Source organism: Mercenaria mercenaria, chromosome 13 (assembly GCF_021730395.1).
Source record: "Mercenaria mercenaria strain notata chromosome 13, MADL_Memer_1, whole genome shotgun sequence".
NCBI lineage: Eukaryota > Metazoa > Mollusca > Bivalvia > Venerida > Veneridae > Mercenaria > Mercenaria mercenaria.
This window is the reverse complement of record NC_069373.1, coordinates 30,992,342-31,010,471: the sequence shown is the minus strand read 5'-3', so window position 1 is coordinate 31,010,471 and position 18,130 is coordinate 30,992,342. Positions and strand designations below refer to the sequence as shown.

At 36.0% G+C, this 18,130-nt stretch overlaps 1 protein-coding gene across 1 annotated transcript in view; it reads left to right on the top strand.

Moving 5' to 3' along the window:
• Positions 1–15,136: 15,136 nt before the first annotated feature.
• LOC123530064 (protein jagged-1-like) overlaps positions 15,137–18,130 on the top strand; it is a 46,883-nt gene continuing 43,889 nt past the window's right edge. Inside the window, exons 1-2 of the mRNA XM_053520806.1 lie at positions 15,137–15,157; positions 16,908–16,959. Of these exons, the coding sequence (XP_053376781.1) occupies positions 15,137–15,157; positions 16,908–16,959 (73 nt within the window). The remainder of the gene's footprint in view (positions 15,158–16,907; positions 16,960–18,130) is intronic.

The following is an 18,130-nucleotide window of genomic DNA, read 5'->3' as shown; positions in this document are numbered from 1 at the left end:
AAAATAGGGCCGATACGAAATTCAAGCATTTTGATCGGTTCAAAATTAAAGAGAGGGCCAATACGGAGAAGTCACTTCCGTTAGATTTTCAAATGACGCCATTTTGTTTTACATCAGAGTTATAGATTACAATTATTTTCACATTTTTGGCACAAAACCAATCTAACATGCTCATGTAATAACCAATAAAATCTGAAAAGTATATAGTGGAATCTTTAAAAATCTTTTTTTTGTGTGAAACTGCTGGCCCGATTTTAAAATAATTTTGCACAAATGATTCTTGTGTGAGCCTTTACCAAGATTGTTCAAATTATTCCGATTTGTCGAAAAACATGACTGCAAGGGAGCGTGGTCACTTTTCTTCTCTGAATCAACAATAGCTAGAGCCTTGATATTTGGCGTGTGATATCAGATTTGTGATGTCTGCCATAATTGTTCATATTATTGCCCTAGGTTCAAAAGTGTGTGTGACATGTATATAATATAGGCTAAATTAGAAGAAACATAACTCTGTACTTATACAAACACACTTGAAGCCTTGTACACAGGTGAGCGCTTTAGGGTCAATGACCCTCTTGTCTAAAAAAATCTTCTTCTTGAAAACAACTGGGTAGAATAACACCAATCTTCACAGGAATGATCCTTGGGTTGCCCCCTTTCAAAAGTGTTCTAAGAATTGAATTCCATGCAGAACTCTGGTTGCCATGGCAACCGAAAGGAAAAACTTTAAAAATCTTAATCTTATCCAAAACCACAGGGCCTAGGGCTTTGATATCTGGTATTTAGCATCATCTATTGGCCCTCTACCAAGATTGTTCAAATTATTAACCTGGGGTGAAAAGAGGCCCGCCCTGTGGTCCAAAGTTTTACATTGACTTTTATAGGAACAAATTTTAAAAATCTTCTTGTCTGAAACTGAAAGGTCTAGGCTTTTGATATTTGGTATGTTGCATTGCCTAGTGGTCCTCTACAAATATCATTCAAATTACTACCCTTGGGTGAAAAGAGGCCCCGCCCTTGGGTCCCAAGTTTTATATAGACCTATATAGGAAATAATTGTAAATAATATTTTGCCTGAAACTGCAAGGCCTATGCTTTTGATATTTGATATGATGCATTGCCTAGTAGTCCTCTACCAACATTGTTCAAATTATGCCCCTTGGGTTAAAAGAGGCCCCGCCCTGGGGTCACTTAGTTATTATATGAGTTATATTGGAAAATACCTAAAATATTATCTGATTCTATTTCCAAGACTTTTTAATTATAATTACCTGATGATCCCAAGTAGTATGATGTCATTTGACTGTGACCTTGACCTGCTGACCTACTTTCTTCTTTTTTAAGATACAGCCTTGAAATTTGGATGACATGCACAGTTTTGCACACCGGTCGTAAAACTGACTTTCATTGACCATGAATGTGAACTACTGACTTTCTTAATATTTTAGCATCAGTTTGACATTTGAAACATGTAGCTCATATTACTCAGGTAAGCGATCCAGAGTCATCATGACCCTGTTGTTCAGATTTCAATAGTTATTTTGAATAATCTTTACCGTGACCTACTTATTAGTTTTTGTTAGTGAAGTTTAAGCAAAGAAATTTGTTTAAGCAAGCAACTAAACTCCGATGAGCGATATAGGGTCATTATGGCCTTCTTGTTTAAGAAACAACCTTGAAATGTAGATGACATGTACATTTTTGCACACCCATCTTAAAGTGACCATAAATGTCACCTACTGACCTACTTTTTCAATATTTTAGCATCAGTTTGACACTTGAAACATGTTCACACTACTGGGAAGAGATTAAATGCTTACTTACGTTTGACTTTCTTACCTGACCTCTTACACTTTTCAATGTAGCTCACATTAATCAGTTGAGCGATTAAGGGTCACCATGACCCTCTTGTTTCTGTTTGACATGTTATAAAATATTTTTTTAATGCTATTGTGCCAGGGTCAAGGTCACAGATACTAATGCTGTGGAACGGAAGAGTTATGGTTCAAATCCCACTGAGGTCCAAAATTTTATGATGCTCCCCAAAGTGGGGTAGCATATAGTCGCCACCTTGTCCATCCGTATGACCATCTGTCCATCACACTTCTTGTCCGGAGCATATCTCAAAAAGTATTGAAGGCACTAAGTTGTAATGATAGAGCTCATTGAGAGGAAGTGCAGTGATAAGGAACCATAGCTCTAGGTGTCCAATTTATGAATTATCTCCCGTTTTGTCCGGAGCGTAAGTCCAAAACTATGAAAGGGATTGACTTGATACTTTACTTATTGATAGAGGTCAGTGTGAGGAAGTGTACTGTTAAAGAACCATAACTCTAGCTGACCCCATTTTAGCTCACCAGAGCTAAACACTCATGATGAGCTTTTGTCACTGCTTGATGTCCGTCGTGCGTCGTCCGTCTGTTAACAATTTAAAAAAATCTTCTTCTTGACAATGAAATTCAAATTGTGTCGCTGGGGTGAAAAGAGGCTCCGCCCCGGGGAACCCAAGTTTTACATAGACTTATATAGGGAAAAAACTTTACAAATGTTCTTGTCTGAAATCACAATACCTTAGGCCTTTGATATGTATTATGTAAGCATTACCTTGTTGTCCTCTACTAAGATTGTTCAAATTATTACCCTGGGTTGAAAAGAGTCCCCGCCCCGGGTACCAAGTTTTACATAGACTTATATAGGAAACAAATACTTTAAAAATCTTCTTGTTTAAAACTGCAAGACCTAGGCTTTTGACATTTGGTGTGTTGCCTTTCCTTGTGATCCTCCACAAAGATTATTCAAATTATACTCCTGATGAGAAAAAATGCTCCACCCAGGGGATTCCAAATTTTACATGGACTTGATTTGACTGAAACTGCAAGGCCTATTCCTTTGATATTTGGTATGTTTGCATTGCCTTTTGGTCCTCTACCAAAGTTGTTCAAATTATGCCCCGAGGTGAAAATAGGCCTTGCCACGGGGGTCCAATGTTTTACTTATTCTTATAAAGGAAAAATCTTTTTGTCTTCAAGTTCAAGGCGTAGGACTTTGATATTTGATATGTAGCATTGCCTAGTTGTTCGCTAACAAACTAAATTACGCCCCCAGGGTGAAAAGACGGTCCCGGGGGTCACCTGTTATATAGAATTATATAGGAAAAATACTTCAAAAATTATCTGATCATATGTTCCTAGACTGTTATATTATAACTATCTGATGATCCCAAGTAATGACTTTGACCTTGACCTACAGACCTGCTGCCAAAGGCTCAGTGTGAGCTATTGTGATCGCTCACCGTCTGGCGTCCGTCTGTCCGTCGTCCGTCCGCCCACACTTTCCTTTAAACAACATCTCCAACTAAACCACCAGGCCAATTTTGAAGAAACTTCTTTAAAAATTGTTCAAAGAAAAAGGAAAAACTTTTAAAAAATCATCTTGTCCAAAACCACAGGTCATAGGGCTTTAATATTTGGCTTGTAGCATCATCTAGTGGTCCTCTACAAAGATTGTCGAAATTATTCACCTAGCATCAAATATGGTCCCGCCCTGGAGGGGTGTCACATGGTTTACATTGACTTATATAGCGAAAACTTTGAAAATCTTCTTGGCCAAAACCAAAAAGCGTAGAGCCTCAATATCTGGCAGGTAACGTCATCTAATGGTCCTCTATAAAAGATTATTCAAATTATACCCCTGGGGTGAAAAGACTAGACCCGGGGGTCCCAAATTTATATAGATTTATACAGCAAAAACCTTCTTGCTGAAACCACAAGACCTAGGCCTTAAGTGTTTGGTGTGTAGCATTGCCTTGTGGTCCTCTACCAAGATTGTTAAAATAATTCCTCTGGGGTAAAAAGAGGGCCCTCCCCAGGGGTCCCAAGTTTTACATAGACTTACAGTTGGAAAAAACCTTTTAAAATCTTCTTGTTCAAAATATGCCCCTGGGGTGAAAAGAGGCCCCGCCCCGGGGGTCCCAAGTTTTACATAGACTTATATAGGAAACATATAATTAAAATCATATTGTATGAAACTGCAAGGCCTAGGCTTTCGATATTTGGTATGTTTTATTGCCTAGTGGTCCTCTACCAAGATTGTTCAAATAATGCCTCTGGGGTGAAAAGAGGCCTTTTCCTAGGGGTCCCAAGTTTTAAATGGACTTACAATTAGAAAAAACTTTTTGAAACCTTCTTGACTAAAAGTTCAAGGCCTAGACTTTTGATATTTGGTATCTATCATTGCCCAGTAGTTCTCTAACAAGATTGTTCAAATTATGACCCTGGGGTGAAAAGAGGCCCTGTCCCGAGTGCCACTTAAATTTTATTCGAGTTATATAGGAAAAAATACTTCAAAAATTATCTGATCATATTTCCTAGACTGTTTATTTATAGTTACCTGATGACCCAAAGTAATTAGGTGTCACTTGACTGTGACCTTGACCTACTGACTTATTTTCTTGTTTTTAGCCCACCATCATCAGATGGTGGGCTATTCAAATCACTCTGCGTCCGTGGTCGTCGTCCTTCCGTCAACAAGTTTTCGTTATCGCATATCCTCAGAAACTACTGGGGGGATTTTGACCAAACTTTGTCAGAATAATGTATTGGTACCCTAGTTTTGTCTCCTTGAAAATCAGACTGGTCAAAGAGCTATAAAAATAAACAGATCGGCAAAGGTATATAGAGCAAATCACGCCAACATCCCGTGATAGCACGGGATGAGATCTCGTGTACCGGAAGTGGCGCTTTCTCCACGCGCCATATTGTATGCGAAAGCAATTATCCATCGGTAAAATAATTATCACGATATGACCACGCTTCTTTTGATGACAAGAAACGTGTACTTTGTGTCATAAGACTATTTCACCATAAAGTGATGTTGTTTTAGAAGCTAACATGTATTTTAAATGTAGTTTTAAAGGTACAAATTGTAACTCCATGCTCGACGATGGTTGTTTTACTAAGATAACGCCCAATCACGCTCTGACACGAGATCACGCGAGATTACAGCCAGTTGCCATTCTGTGTATTTTATACTTCTTTGGACTGGTTCAACAATTTTTGAATGAGTTATGGCCCTTTGTTAGCTCGACTATTCAGAAAATAGTCTAGCTATTCTACTCGGTGTCGAAGTCGGCGTTACACCTTGATTAAAGTTTTGCATGCAAGTACATTTGGCTATCATTTAAAACATATAGCTTTGAAACTTATTTTTTTCTAGGTCAATTACTAATATTACTGGGTGAAGTCCCATAATTCTGACATGTATTTTGACCAAATTATGCCCCCTTTTGCACTTAGAAAATTATGATTAAAGTTTTACATGCAAGTTACTATCTCCAAACTAATGCAGATATTGAATTGAAACTTCACATACATGTGTCTTCGGGGTCATAAAATTAGACGACAGCTTCAAGAGTCATAACTGTGACATGCATGTTGGCCAAATTATTCCCCTTTTGGATTTAGAAAATTCTGGTTAAATTTTTGCGTGCAAGTACATATAGCTATCATTTAAAAGCATATAGCTTTGAAACTTATTTTTCCTTTTTCTAGGTCAATTACCAACCTCACTGGGTCAGGTCCCATAACTCTGACATGTAATTTGGCAAAATTATGCCCCTTTATGTACTTTGAAAATTCTGGTTAAAGTTTTGCATGCAAGTACATATAGCTATCATTTAAAGGAATATAGCTTTGAAACTTATTTTTTCTTTTTTTTTTAGGTCAATTACCCACCTGACTGGGTCAAGTCCCATAACTCTGACATGTATTTGGTCAAGTTGATCAGAATGTATGTCTTGATGACCTCTAAGGTCAGGTTCGAATCTGGATCATGTGGGGTCAAAACCTAGAGGTCAAATGTATGACTGTATCTTCATGAAACTTGGTCAGAATGTTAATCTTGATGGCCTTTAGGCCAAATTGGAAGCTGGTTTAAGTGGGGTCAAAAACTAGGTCACCAGGTTATATCAAAGGAAAAGCTAGTGAACACTCTAGAGGCCACATTTATGACCATATCTTTATGAAACTTGGTCAAAATGCTAATCTTAATGATCTTCAAATTAAGTTCCAACCTGGATCAGGTGGGGTAAAAAACTAGGTCACCAGGTCAAATCAAATGTAAAGTTTGTTGTCAATCTAGAAGCCACATTTATGATTGAATCTTCGTGAAACTTGGTCAGAATGCTAATCTTGATGATCTTTAGGTCAAGTTCAAATCTGGGTCATGTGAGATCAAAAACAAGGTCACTAGGTCAAAGTAAAGGAAAAACTAGTTAACACTTTAGAGGCCACATTTATGACCATATCTTAATGAAACTTGGTGAGAATGTTAATCTTGATGATCTTTTAGGTAAATAGGTCAGGTGAGCGAAACAGGGCCTTTATGGCCCTCTTGATTTTCTTTTTTTAAGGTCAATTACCAACCTCATTGGGTCAATTTCTATAACTCTGACATGTATTTGGGCCAAATTATGCCCCCTTTCGGACTTAGAAAATTATTATTAAAGTTTTACATGCAAGTAATTATCTCCAAAACTAATGCAGATATTGAATTGAAGCTTTACCTGTCTTCGGGGTCATAAAGCTAGGTGATAGCATCAAGAGCCATAACTCTGACATGCTTTTTGGCCAAATTAGGCCCCTTTTGGACTTAGAATTCTGCATTCAAGTATAAATAGTTATTACTTAAAGGCATATAGCTTTGTAACTTATTTTTTCTTTTCTAGGGCAATTACCAACCTCACTGGGTCAAGTCCCATAACAGGTATTCGTGGCAAATTATGCCTCCTTCTGGACTTAGAAAATCGGTGCAAGTTATTGTCTCCAAACTTTTACTGTATCTTCAGGGTTATAAAACTAGGTTATAGCATCAAGTCCCTTAACTCTGACATGCAAATTATGTCCCCTGTGAACTTATACAGTTGAAGTTTTGCATGCCATTTACTATCTCCAAAACTAATGCAAATACTGGATTGAAACTCTATAGATACTCTAACATTAAGGGTAATATTTCTGCTTCTGGGACAACAATTCGAATAGTCGAGCATTTGCTGTCTTTCAGACAGCTTTTGTTTATTTTTATAATTTACATAGATTTATATAGGGAAAAATCTCAAAAATCTTCTTGTGAAAAAAATAAACACAGGGCCTAGGGCTTTGATATTTGGTATGTAACATCATCTAGTTGTCCTCTACCAACATTGTTCAAATTATTTCCCTAAGGTCAAATATGGTCCCGCCCCGAGAGTCACATGGTTTATAAAGACTTATTTAGGGGAAAACTTTGAAAATCCTCTTGTCCAAAACCACAGGGCCTAGGGCTTTGATATTTTGTATGTGACATCATCTAGTGGTCCTCTACTAAGATTGTTTAAATCATTCCACTACGGTCAATATGGCCCTACCCTGGGGGTCACATGGTATACATAGACTTATATAACGAAAAACTTTGAAAATCTACTTGTCCAAAACCACAAAGACTAGGGCTTTGATATTTGTAATGTAGCAAGTTTATACAAATTATACCCCTAGGGTCAAATATGGCCCGCCCCGGGGGTCATATGGTTTATATAGACTTATATCCGAAAAACACCTTTAAAATCTTGTCCATAACCTACAACATTCAAATTTTGACTACCTGTATAGTTTTGAGTGGCTAGATGAACCTTGACATGAGTTGACCTTGAATTTGACCCAGTGACATACTTTCACATTTCTGTAGTTACAGCCTTCAACTTTGAACCACATGCATAGTTTTGTGTACCGAAATAAACTTTGACCTTGAGATTGACCTAGTGGCCTTCTTTCACATTTCTGTAGCTACAGCCTTCAAATTTGGACCACATGCATAGGTGTGCGTACCGAAATAATCTTTAACCTTTACATTGACCTAGTGACCTACTTTCACATTTTTGAATGTACAGGCTTCAAATTTAGACCACAAGCACAGTTTTGTATTCCGAAATGAAATTTGACCTTGATTTTGACCTAGTGACCTACTTTCACATTTATCAAGTTACAGCTTTCAAATTTGGACCAATGCATAGTTTTGTGTACTGAAATGAACCTTGACATTAATCTTAACCTAGTGACCTAATTTCACATTTCTGTAGCTACAGCTTTCAAATTTTGACCACATGCATCGGATTGTGTACCGAAATAAACATTGACCTTGACATTGACCTAGAAACCTACTTTTACATTTTGAAGATACATGCTTCAAATGTCGACCACATGCATAGTTTTGTGTTCCGAAATGAAATTTGACCTTGATTTTGACCTAGTGACCTTCTTTCACATATTTGAAGGTACAGGCTTCAAATTTGGACCACTTGCATAGGTTTATGTATCAAAATGAACTTTGACCTTGAGATTGACCTAGTGACATACTTTCACATTTCTCAAGCTACAGGCTTCAAATTTGTACAACATGCATAGTTTCGTGTTCCGAAATGAAATTTGACCTTGATTTTGACCTAGTGACCTACTTTCACATTTTTGAAGGAACAGGCTTCAAATTTGGACCATATGCATAGTTTTGTGTACCAAAATAAACTTTGATCTTGAGATTGACCTAGTGACCTACTTTAACATTTCTCAAACTACAGGTTTAAAATTTGGACGACATGCATTGTTTTGTGTTCTGAATTGAAATTTGACCTTGATTTTCACCAAGCACCTAGTACCAAAATGAACTTTGACCTTGAAATTGATCTAGTGACTTACTTTCACATTTCTCAAGCAACAGCTTTCAAATTTGGACCACATGCATGGACCACACACACAGTTTGTGTACCGAAATGAACTTTGACCTTGATTTTGACCTAGTGACATATTTGTGTCTAAGTACCTTGTATAATGCCAAAACTATCAATTGATATTAGAGGTCACTGGATCCAAAGATTGTGATAACCTGGATTCTGACATAGGTACCTACTTTTAAGATTTAAGCTAGTCTTGAGACCACTCTGTGATCTCTTGTTTAAGATACAGCCTAGAAATTTTAATGTCATATTCCGTTTTACACTCCGATCTTAAAACTGACTTTCAGTGACCATGGATGTGATCTACTTTCATACTTTCTTAATACATGTATTTTAGCATCAGTTTGACATTTGAAACATGTAGCTCATATTACTCAGGTGAGCGATCCAACGTCACCATGACCCTCTTGTTAAGATACAGCCTTGAACTTTGGATGACATACACACGATCTTTAAACTGACTTTTAATGGCCATGAACATGACCTGCTGGCCTACTTTCTTAATATTTTTCCTGATCTCTTACACTTGTCTAGGTAGCTCATGGCCCTCTTGTTGAATTATATCCCCTTATGTGAAAAAGTTTGTCCTGAATATAATTTGGAAACTGTAGGAATAGGAAGGAATGACTTGATACTTTAGACAGTGATAGAGATCATTGAAAGAAAGTCCAATAAACAGAACCTATAACTCAAGCTGATGTCAATTTTGAATTATCTCCTCTTATGTGCAAAAAGCTTATCCAGAGGCTTGAGCATTACTTGAAAAATATATGCGGGATTAATTTAATTTTTTAGAAATCAGTGAGAGGGAGTGCATTGAAACAGAATAGTAACTCTAGCTTGCCCGGCGTTTGAATTATCGCCCTTTATGTATGAAAACTTTTCCAGAGTATTACTTGAAAAGTGTATACATGGTTGATTCAATACGTCATACATTCTTAAGAGGTCAGTGAGAGGAAGTGCAGTAACCAAGAACTATAACTCTAACTGGCCTCTAGCTAATTACCTTCCTTTGTGTTAACTATAAGAGATACTTTCATCAAACTTTAAATTCTTATAGAACACATTGACGGGAAGTGCAGCAATTAAGAATCATATATGAGCTTGTTTTTGAATTGCTTCTCTTTTGGGATAATTGCTTCGGGGAGCAACCATCGGTGTTACTGACTGCCTTGTTTATTGTTTTTACTTTTTTGTGATAAAAAGGTCTATTTAATGCCATTGAGTAACTATAAATAGAAAATTTATGGTGATAGTTAAAATCAAAGATCGATTTTTTTTCACTTTGACCATCAAAAAGCTGGTTTCGAGTTTATAACTTGGATTGAAGAACTGGCTTTGGAATGCATTTTGGGCCACTGTTACTAAAAATAAAAAAAAATGTTTATGCTCAATATTTTTAGTTTGGGTACACTTATTGTCAGCAAACATTTGTTTAGGTAGCTTTTATCAAAGAATCATAAATTACACAGGGCAATGACACATGTGCTTTTCTTATACCTGTACTTTTGAATGACATGATTGGATGCAGTCAGATATGTATAATAGAACATGACCATTTTTTAAACAGAACCTGTTCGCGTGATGCAAATTTTGAAAACCTGGTTCTCGTCCAATGTCCACATTCCTTGTTCATATTCTTCTGTATTTAAGTGTAGTCTGTACCAGTGAAAAAATAAATATAATATTATCAGTGCTTTTAAAATTGAAAATATGTTTGTTTCAGTGATATAGTCCAGTATTTCAAAGTTATAGGAATAAGGATTAAGTCTCAGTAGAATCTGATCTTTGCCTTTGATTAAACTGATAATAGGGCAGAGTAAAAGTGTCCATTATTACTCAGCAGGTATGTTCTTGTGATAAATATCTACATAGTCAAATGAAAATATCTCTCAGTGGCAGAAAACTAGAATTCAGTGCAATAATCGGACAAAATAACATTATTTATTCTATTTGATTTCATTTCGAAAAAAAAAGGTTTTGTTGATTTTTTTTTACGTTATTTATAAAAGACAATAACGATGTTTATCCAAACACTTGTTTTATGGTTTCAACATAATTCTACAACTTGTTATATAATCTGTATTATTCAGATGCGGGTCGTGTTATGTGATGGCGTGTCCGTCTGTCTGTCTATCTGCCCATCTGTCTGACCATTTTTTGTACATTTGCTGGGTACTGAGGACAACAGATAATGGTATATATTCTGTTCGTTCTGTACTGCTCATTGGATACTTTCTGTTAGTCTAGTCCAGATTTCAATAAATGTGAGACGTACAGGCATTTTGTTAGTATTTGGTCCCATATACTGTTTTAGTATAATTTGGGTATGCTGAATTCAAAAATATATGTTGGCCATCTGACAAATGATTTTTTGTAGGTCAAAATGGCGGAAAACAAAATGGCCGCCAAATTGTGATATTTCTAATATAAATATGTAATAGTTCTACAATATCCAAAAATATGTGGAGATTTTTTATCAAAGTTATGTGTAACACAGTAACAGATTAAATTAACAACATTTTTTCAAAGATAAATAGCTTTTAATCAAAGTGTGTGCTCCGTTAGGAGAAAAAAGCATTAAAAACCCACACTAACTTGACTATTTCGCCAAAAAGATGATGATGATTATTAAATAATTCACGTTGGTTATAATTGCAAAGCCATTGCTGAATACAGTACACTAATTTCATATCTGAAATGAATTTACAGGACGGAAGCTCATCCATAAACTGTTCATATAATCATATAATTATTTCAAAATAATATAGATTGAAACATTTGCTTTCACAGTCCCATTTCATGTTAATTTCATGTTCATTTCGTGCCTCGAGTCCATACAGCTGGTAATGCTTTTATCGCACATAACATAATTTATATCTGTGCATAAGATCCCAGTCTTTTTACATTAACATCTAAGGGTCCTACATCCAGGTTTACACTTGCAAGCAATGAACTCAATACAAGCTTGAGGAATTGGATCACGGGTAATAAGAACTAGCTTAAGTGTGTCACCTGCCACCTTCCATCCCATGTCGTAAGGTGCAGGCAGGTCTGCATTGAGAACAGTTGATTGGTTCCATACCAGGGCTTGATAATGAGTTCTTTTAATGTGAAATGAGCAAGCATCACTGGTTGGGGGTATGTGTTCAGGACTTGTAGACCTGCCAAACATAACATTTTGCACTGTCAGTACTTACAGCATCTTGGCCATACATTTTGCAAATAAAATATTCACAGTTTTTCATTACTTCATCAGAGAGTTGTCCATATCCAAGACCTTCTATCAGTTTTGCACTTGCTGTAAACACTTTAAATACAGATCTTTAGAGATTCCACATAAATTTGATGTTATATCTCAGCCAGTGAGTGCATGAAAGGCAAGTAAATTTCTACACAACTCTTCAGTTATTGAGGAGTTATGTAACACTGTGTTCACTTGAATGCATTTTCGTTTCTTTCACTGTTCCAGCCATCATCCATACTGTTGCATTTATTTCCTGCAAGTGGCATAGTTAGAGCAAATACGGCAGTATCTCTGACAGAAACAATTTGATCGTTTACTGCAGTGAACAGCATGGAGAATGATTCTTGTGTCAGATTCCTCGCGTTTAGCCTTTTATTCATCCAAATTAAGTTCAGTGGCAGAGTTTTCAACAGTTTCTTCTTCCTTAAAGCCGACACCAACAACCAACGTCCTTTCTGTAGGCGACTGCATGATCAGCTTCTGATAAAAATCTACTACGTCAATTTTATTTGCTAGTGCTAAAAAAGTTTCACCAGATTTCAAATAATTCATTGAAATTTGTAAACCACCCATTCACTGCCCATTTCAAATCCACAAACTTAAAGTAAAGAACATTGTGAACAGTTATAATTGAATCCGACTGTCCCAGTCTTTCTGATATATGCATACACTTCTGAACAACAGTTTTTAATGTGTCAATATCTCATTCCCAGTAAGATTCAGCGGAATAACATGACCAGTTTTAGGATCCATTGACTCCAGGTTGTTGTTTTTTCAGCTAAAGATGTGTCTACTCTTAGTATGTCTCTGTAACTCTATGTGTGTCCTGTACTATAAAATAGGTTAACTAAATGTTTTAACCTAGTCATCTAGTGCAATGTACTTGCAAGATCAATGTGTTTAGGGTTCCATTTTTACCATCACTCACTCCATAATATCTTGTGCTACACTTATTTTTGTTTGCCTATCAGATTCATGATCTTTATGGTCAAATTCTTCATCTAGAAGCTCTTGGCCACCATACGTTAAATACAGAAACATGAAAGACACTCCGGAACACAGTTTACTGAATCATTTTCAGTCACACTCAGTCCAGAATGTCCTTTCAGAGAGAACAAATTAGCCCTTAATTTAAGTGCTACATTTACTTCTGACAAGAAGTCGTCACTGGAATTATATTTCTGTACTGTCAGCTGTTCATCACTATTACCAGTAATATTATAATGGGCATCTCTAAGCATTGACGCAGCACATTCATATAGAACAAAAAGTGCATTACTTTCGTCAGAAGATATATGAAGTGGAGTTACAAACTAAAACTGGTTTCTCAGTTAATGTTGTAGGGCTTCAGTAGGTATGCGGTATCTGTTCCGACTGTTTGAAAGCTGCAGTATTTGCGATTTCATTGCAGCATACCCACGTTCATGTATAAGAAACATGATGGCAAGATCTGTATTTGAGTTGTCCAACTTGGTTTTGTGAACTCCGTATCTAAAAGAATTTAAACATTTTTATGATATTTGCCCTCTGTTGACATTAGAGGGTCATAATCGCATCCTTTAAAATACTATCACTGACTAGCTATGTAAAAAAGTTCTTCATGTTCTTTTTACCCTGACAGAACATACACATTTCCCAATTTAGTAGGAGTATATAATAAGTTTGATGAGGATGCAGCTTTATCTGATGTTTATTCTATATTTAACTTAGCTTTGACTGGATTATATATAGTATGTATTAATTCTTTGTGGACAAAATTAGAATAACGCTTCCTATGGCAATGTATTTTGTCATTTTCATCATGTTTTTCAATTCTACTAATGGCTTCTTATTTAGAAAAAATCTCTTAAAGAAATCTTGATTCAGCAAACTCTTTTAGAGATGTTATGCCTTGAGGCTGTTTAGTTTCAAGTTTTGTCAGATTTTGCCTTCTGACAAATGATGCACCATTCTGTGCTATCTTGAAATGGTCTCTTGAGATGCAAAGTCTTGTCCATTCTTACTTTGAAATATTTTAACACCTATGAATACAAAATAATATTTAGTACTTATTATTCACAAGCAATTATAGTATATAAAAAGCTAGCTTTAACAGATTCATATAAATGAACTTATCACAGATACTGAAAGTTAAAATAAATACAATTTCACCAAATTTTGAAATATAACGAAGTATATAAAGCAAAGCATCTCTAAAAAATTTTTAGAAATAAAATATACATGTTAATTTGTCCTACCTGTAAAAAATCCTTCGAAAAGTCCTGATTCCATGAAGTATTCTTGACACCTCTAAAACCTTAATGATCATGAAAGTGTGTGTCTTGTTAGAGTTAATTTGCATTAAACAACAGATAAAATACTCCAAAGATTTTAGTTAAGGACTTTAACAAAAACATGATTTGACTCAGATTGTTATTGTGATAGAGACATGGATTGTTTATACTGATTAAGTTCACATTAGCCTTAATCTTAATCCCTGTCACACTTAATTTTCATCAATTATTATGATGCTAAGGTATTAAAAAAATGATTATTAATAAAAGTGATCTTACAAAGATAAAATAAGTTCTACATCGTGTTTTGTTCATTACAGACAATGTCATGTTAATTAAGTTTATTTTTTCTTAAATGACTATTTTAAAACTGCAATACCATTTCATCAAAAATATCATTTTTTTTTTGACATTAAAATTCCTGCGGAAGTTTTCAATCTAATACTTAGTCTCATTTTTCTATTCAATAAATGATGTTGGATATTTTTTTTTTTTTTTTTCTAAATTTTCTTCAAATTCCCCTTTATGAACCCCGTAAAGTTCACATTTTTAACTTGTGATATATTTTATTGATAAACATTCACTCAATCATACTAGTAACATGAAATAATTTGTTGAAACATATCTCAAGATAAAGATTTGTATAAAGAAATATCGATGGAAATTTTTTTTGTTAAAAATAGTGGTAATTTTTGCCCCCATTTTTAACCCTTTCAGAGGCATTTGCCAAACGGCCAACATATATTTTTGGATTCAGCATACCCAAAATATGTTAAAAAAGTATGTTGGACCAAATACTAACAAAATGCTTGTAACTTCTTAAATAAGCTTATATCTGCAAAATCGGACTAGACTATGTCGCTTGTTGGGTACATTGTAACAAAAGAAATAACCAATAAAGGTCCCTACATGAGAACGTCTATCATAATTCATATTCGGAGCATAACTTTATAACTACTTAAGGTATTGACTTTAAACTTGGCATATAGGTACTGTCGATGGCGATGAGAATTTGCGGGTCAACGGTCAAGGTCACAATTTGAGCTTAAAGGTCAAAATTGTCAATCATATTTTGTGTCCGGAACATAACTAAATAACAATGCAAGGTATTGACTTCAAACTTGGTATGTTATAAGGTAGGTGGTGATGAGACAATGTGCAGAGCACATGAACTGGGTCTGTAGGTTAAAGGTCAATGTCACAAATTGAGCTCAAAGATCAAATCTGTCTGATATGCAGACTGCAACAATTACAACCCACCCCATTAACGCCTTCCATCAAAACAATATATTTTACTTGCAGTTTTTGCCCTTTTTATCCTGTCACTGCAACAATCTACCTTATACCTCCATCATCATTACCCCACCCCCACATTTTTCATTTAGTTTCTTAACCTTCTTAGCCTTAACTATCCTGTCACTACCAATCACTGTACACGCGCACACACGCTGGTTTTTCCCTGCCCTTTGACCCCTACCTATTCACCCACCAATTTCTTTTAGCTCACAAAGTTCAGGTTGAGCTATTAGCCCTTATCATGCTGGACACGATTGGATCTGCCTTTGCAACCAGTGCAGATCATGATCAGCCTGCATATCCGTGCAGACTGATCATGACCTGCTTTGTTCGCCAGTCAGTCAGTATCGTTTTCATGTGCAACCTTTTTAACAGTTAATGGTACTGTCCAAACCGAAAGATTGACAAGTTCATCAGGTAAGGGTTAGTATAGGTGGATGGTCCCGGGTCTGCCGCTCAATGTTCTGCGTCAATATTTTTACTTGTACATCTTGTACAAACTACAGGTCAGGATAACACCAAATTAGGTCAGTAGCGTCTTGACATGGGCATCTATCAAGTTTGTTCAAATAGTTCACCTTGACCCCTTTTAGGGGCCACCAGAGGTAAAAATAGAAAAACATATAAAGAACTCATGAACCGCTTAATGGATATTCATTAAACCTGGTCTGTAGCGTTACTATAAGGTCCTCTCCCAAAAAATTTCAAATTTGTTAAAACAAGTTCTATAAATAGGCACCAATCAAAGCGCACTACTGCTAGGGTAAAAATAGGCTGACGGATGACATAGAATTAATTCTGTATCCAGCGACTGATGTAATCACATCAAGGATTCGACTTACAATTTATCCCGCAGTACATAAATAAGAAAGCTATGGCAGCTACACTCTCAGGGCGGATGAATTATTTAAAAGAAGACTTTTGACATTCGTAGACTAAAGAAGAGTTGCAGTATTGTAACTAGGTTTTGAGCTTTAGGCAAAGCGCATAGAAGTTAAACCTTTATGCGACAGTTGAATGCTATAGACTATAGCAAAATGAAATATAGGCCTATATATACTGTGGCATATCTGCCTATTCCCATACATCTGCCTATACTATGCTATATTTGACTATATTGTAGTTTATCTGTCTGTACTTTGATATATTTGCATATGCTATGATATGTTTGCCTATAATATTGTTTATGTGCCTATTTTGTGAAAAATATGCCTGATATTTGATTATACTGTTGTATATTTCAGTGCCCACCAGGTACTGTTTGCTCAGAAGTTAGTTCCAGTAAAAGCAAGAGCGGTCACAGTAAAAGCAAGAGCGGTCACAGTAAAAGAGCGGTCACAGTAAAAGCAAAAGCGGTCACAGTGGAAAGAAATGTTATCCCTGTAAGTGGCAATAAGTTTATAATTTGTAACATTTAGCATTTGCCCTGAGTTACAAAAAGTCACTCTGTTGAGTTATAAAAAGTCACTCTGTTGCCTTACAGGCAATACAATAGACAACAGACTTTCCAAAATAGGTAAATGCATATTTTCTGAGAAACTACTGATTACTATACTTTATGGAATTGCAAAATTGTATTTTTTTCAATATGACGGCAATCCATTTCTATCATGGTTGATGTCTTTGCGTTGAGATTGCAGGTCTTCAGAAATTGCAAATGTCATTGTTTGAACGTGCAGGGCAGCCTTTGTTTCGGCTAAATAACTTTAATTAAGGTTGAAGCTTTGGAAGGAGACTTGGACTCTAGGTTGTATATAACAGCACCATTTGGTTTCAGTGGAATCAAGGCCAAGGTCACTGTTACGTAAAATATTAAAAACTGTTTCTACCCAATAGGCAATAGCTTTAGTTAAAATTGATGTATTGAAATCAAATTTGACCTCTAGGTAGTTTAGAGAAAAACCAAGCATTGGTGTTTAATAGGCTCTAAGGGATCAAGTTCAGGATCAGCATAATTTTATTAGTCCGTATAAAAAAATTCTACTACAGTGCAGTGGGCTTCAGCATTGGTCCATGATGCTGTTGGAATCTTGAACTGATGTGTGCTGGTTCAAATCCACGTCCGGGTCTTATTCTTTATGTTCATACATTATGTGGGGGCATATAGTGTTGCTGCTGCAGTGACAAGGAGAGCTTTTGTGATCGCCATTCGTCCGCCGTGCGTCGTGTGTCAACAATTTCTAAAAAACTATTCTTCTCCAAAACCACTGGGCAGATTTACACCAAACTTCATAAGAATCCTTGAGTGTCCTTTAAAAGATTGCCCAAAGAATTGAAATCCATGCAGAACTCTGGTTGCCAACCGAAACGAAAACCTTCTTGTGCAAAACCACAGGTCCTAGGGCTTTTGCATTTGGTATGTAGCATCACCTAGACAGTTTTATTATAATTACCTGATGACCCCAAGTGATTAGGGGTCACACGACTGTGACCTTGACCTACTGACCTAATTTCTTGTTTTTTAAGATACAGCCTTGAAAGTTGGACGACTTGTACAGTTTCGCACACCGATCTTAAAAATGACTTTTAGTGACCATGGATGTAACCTACTGT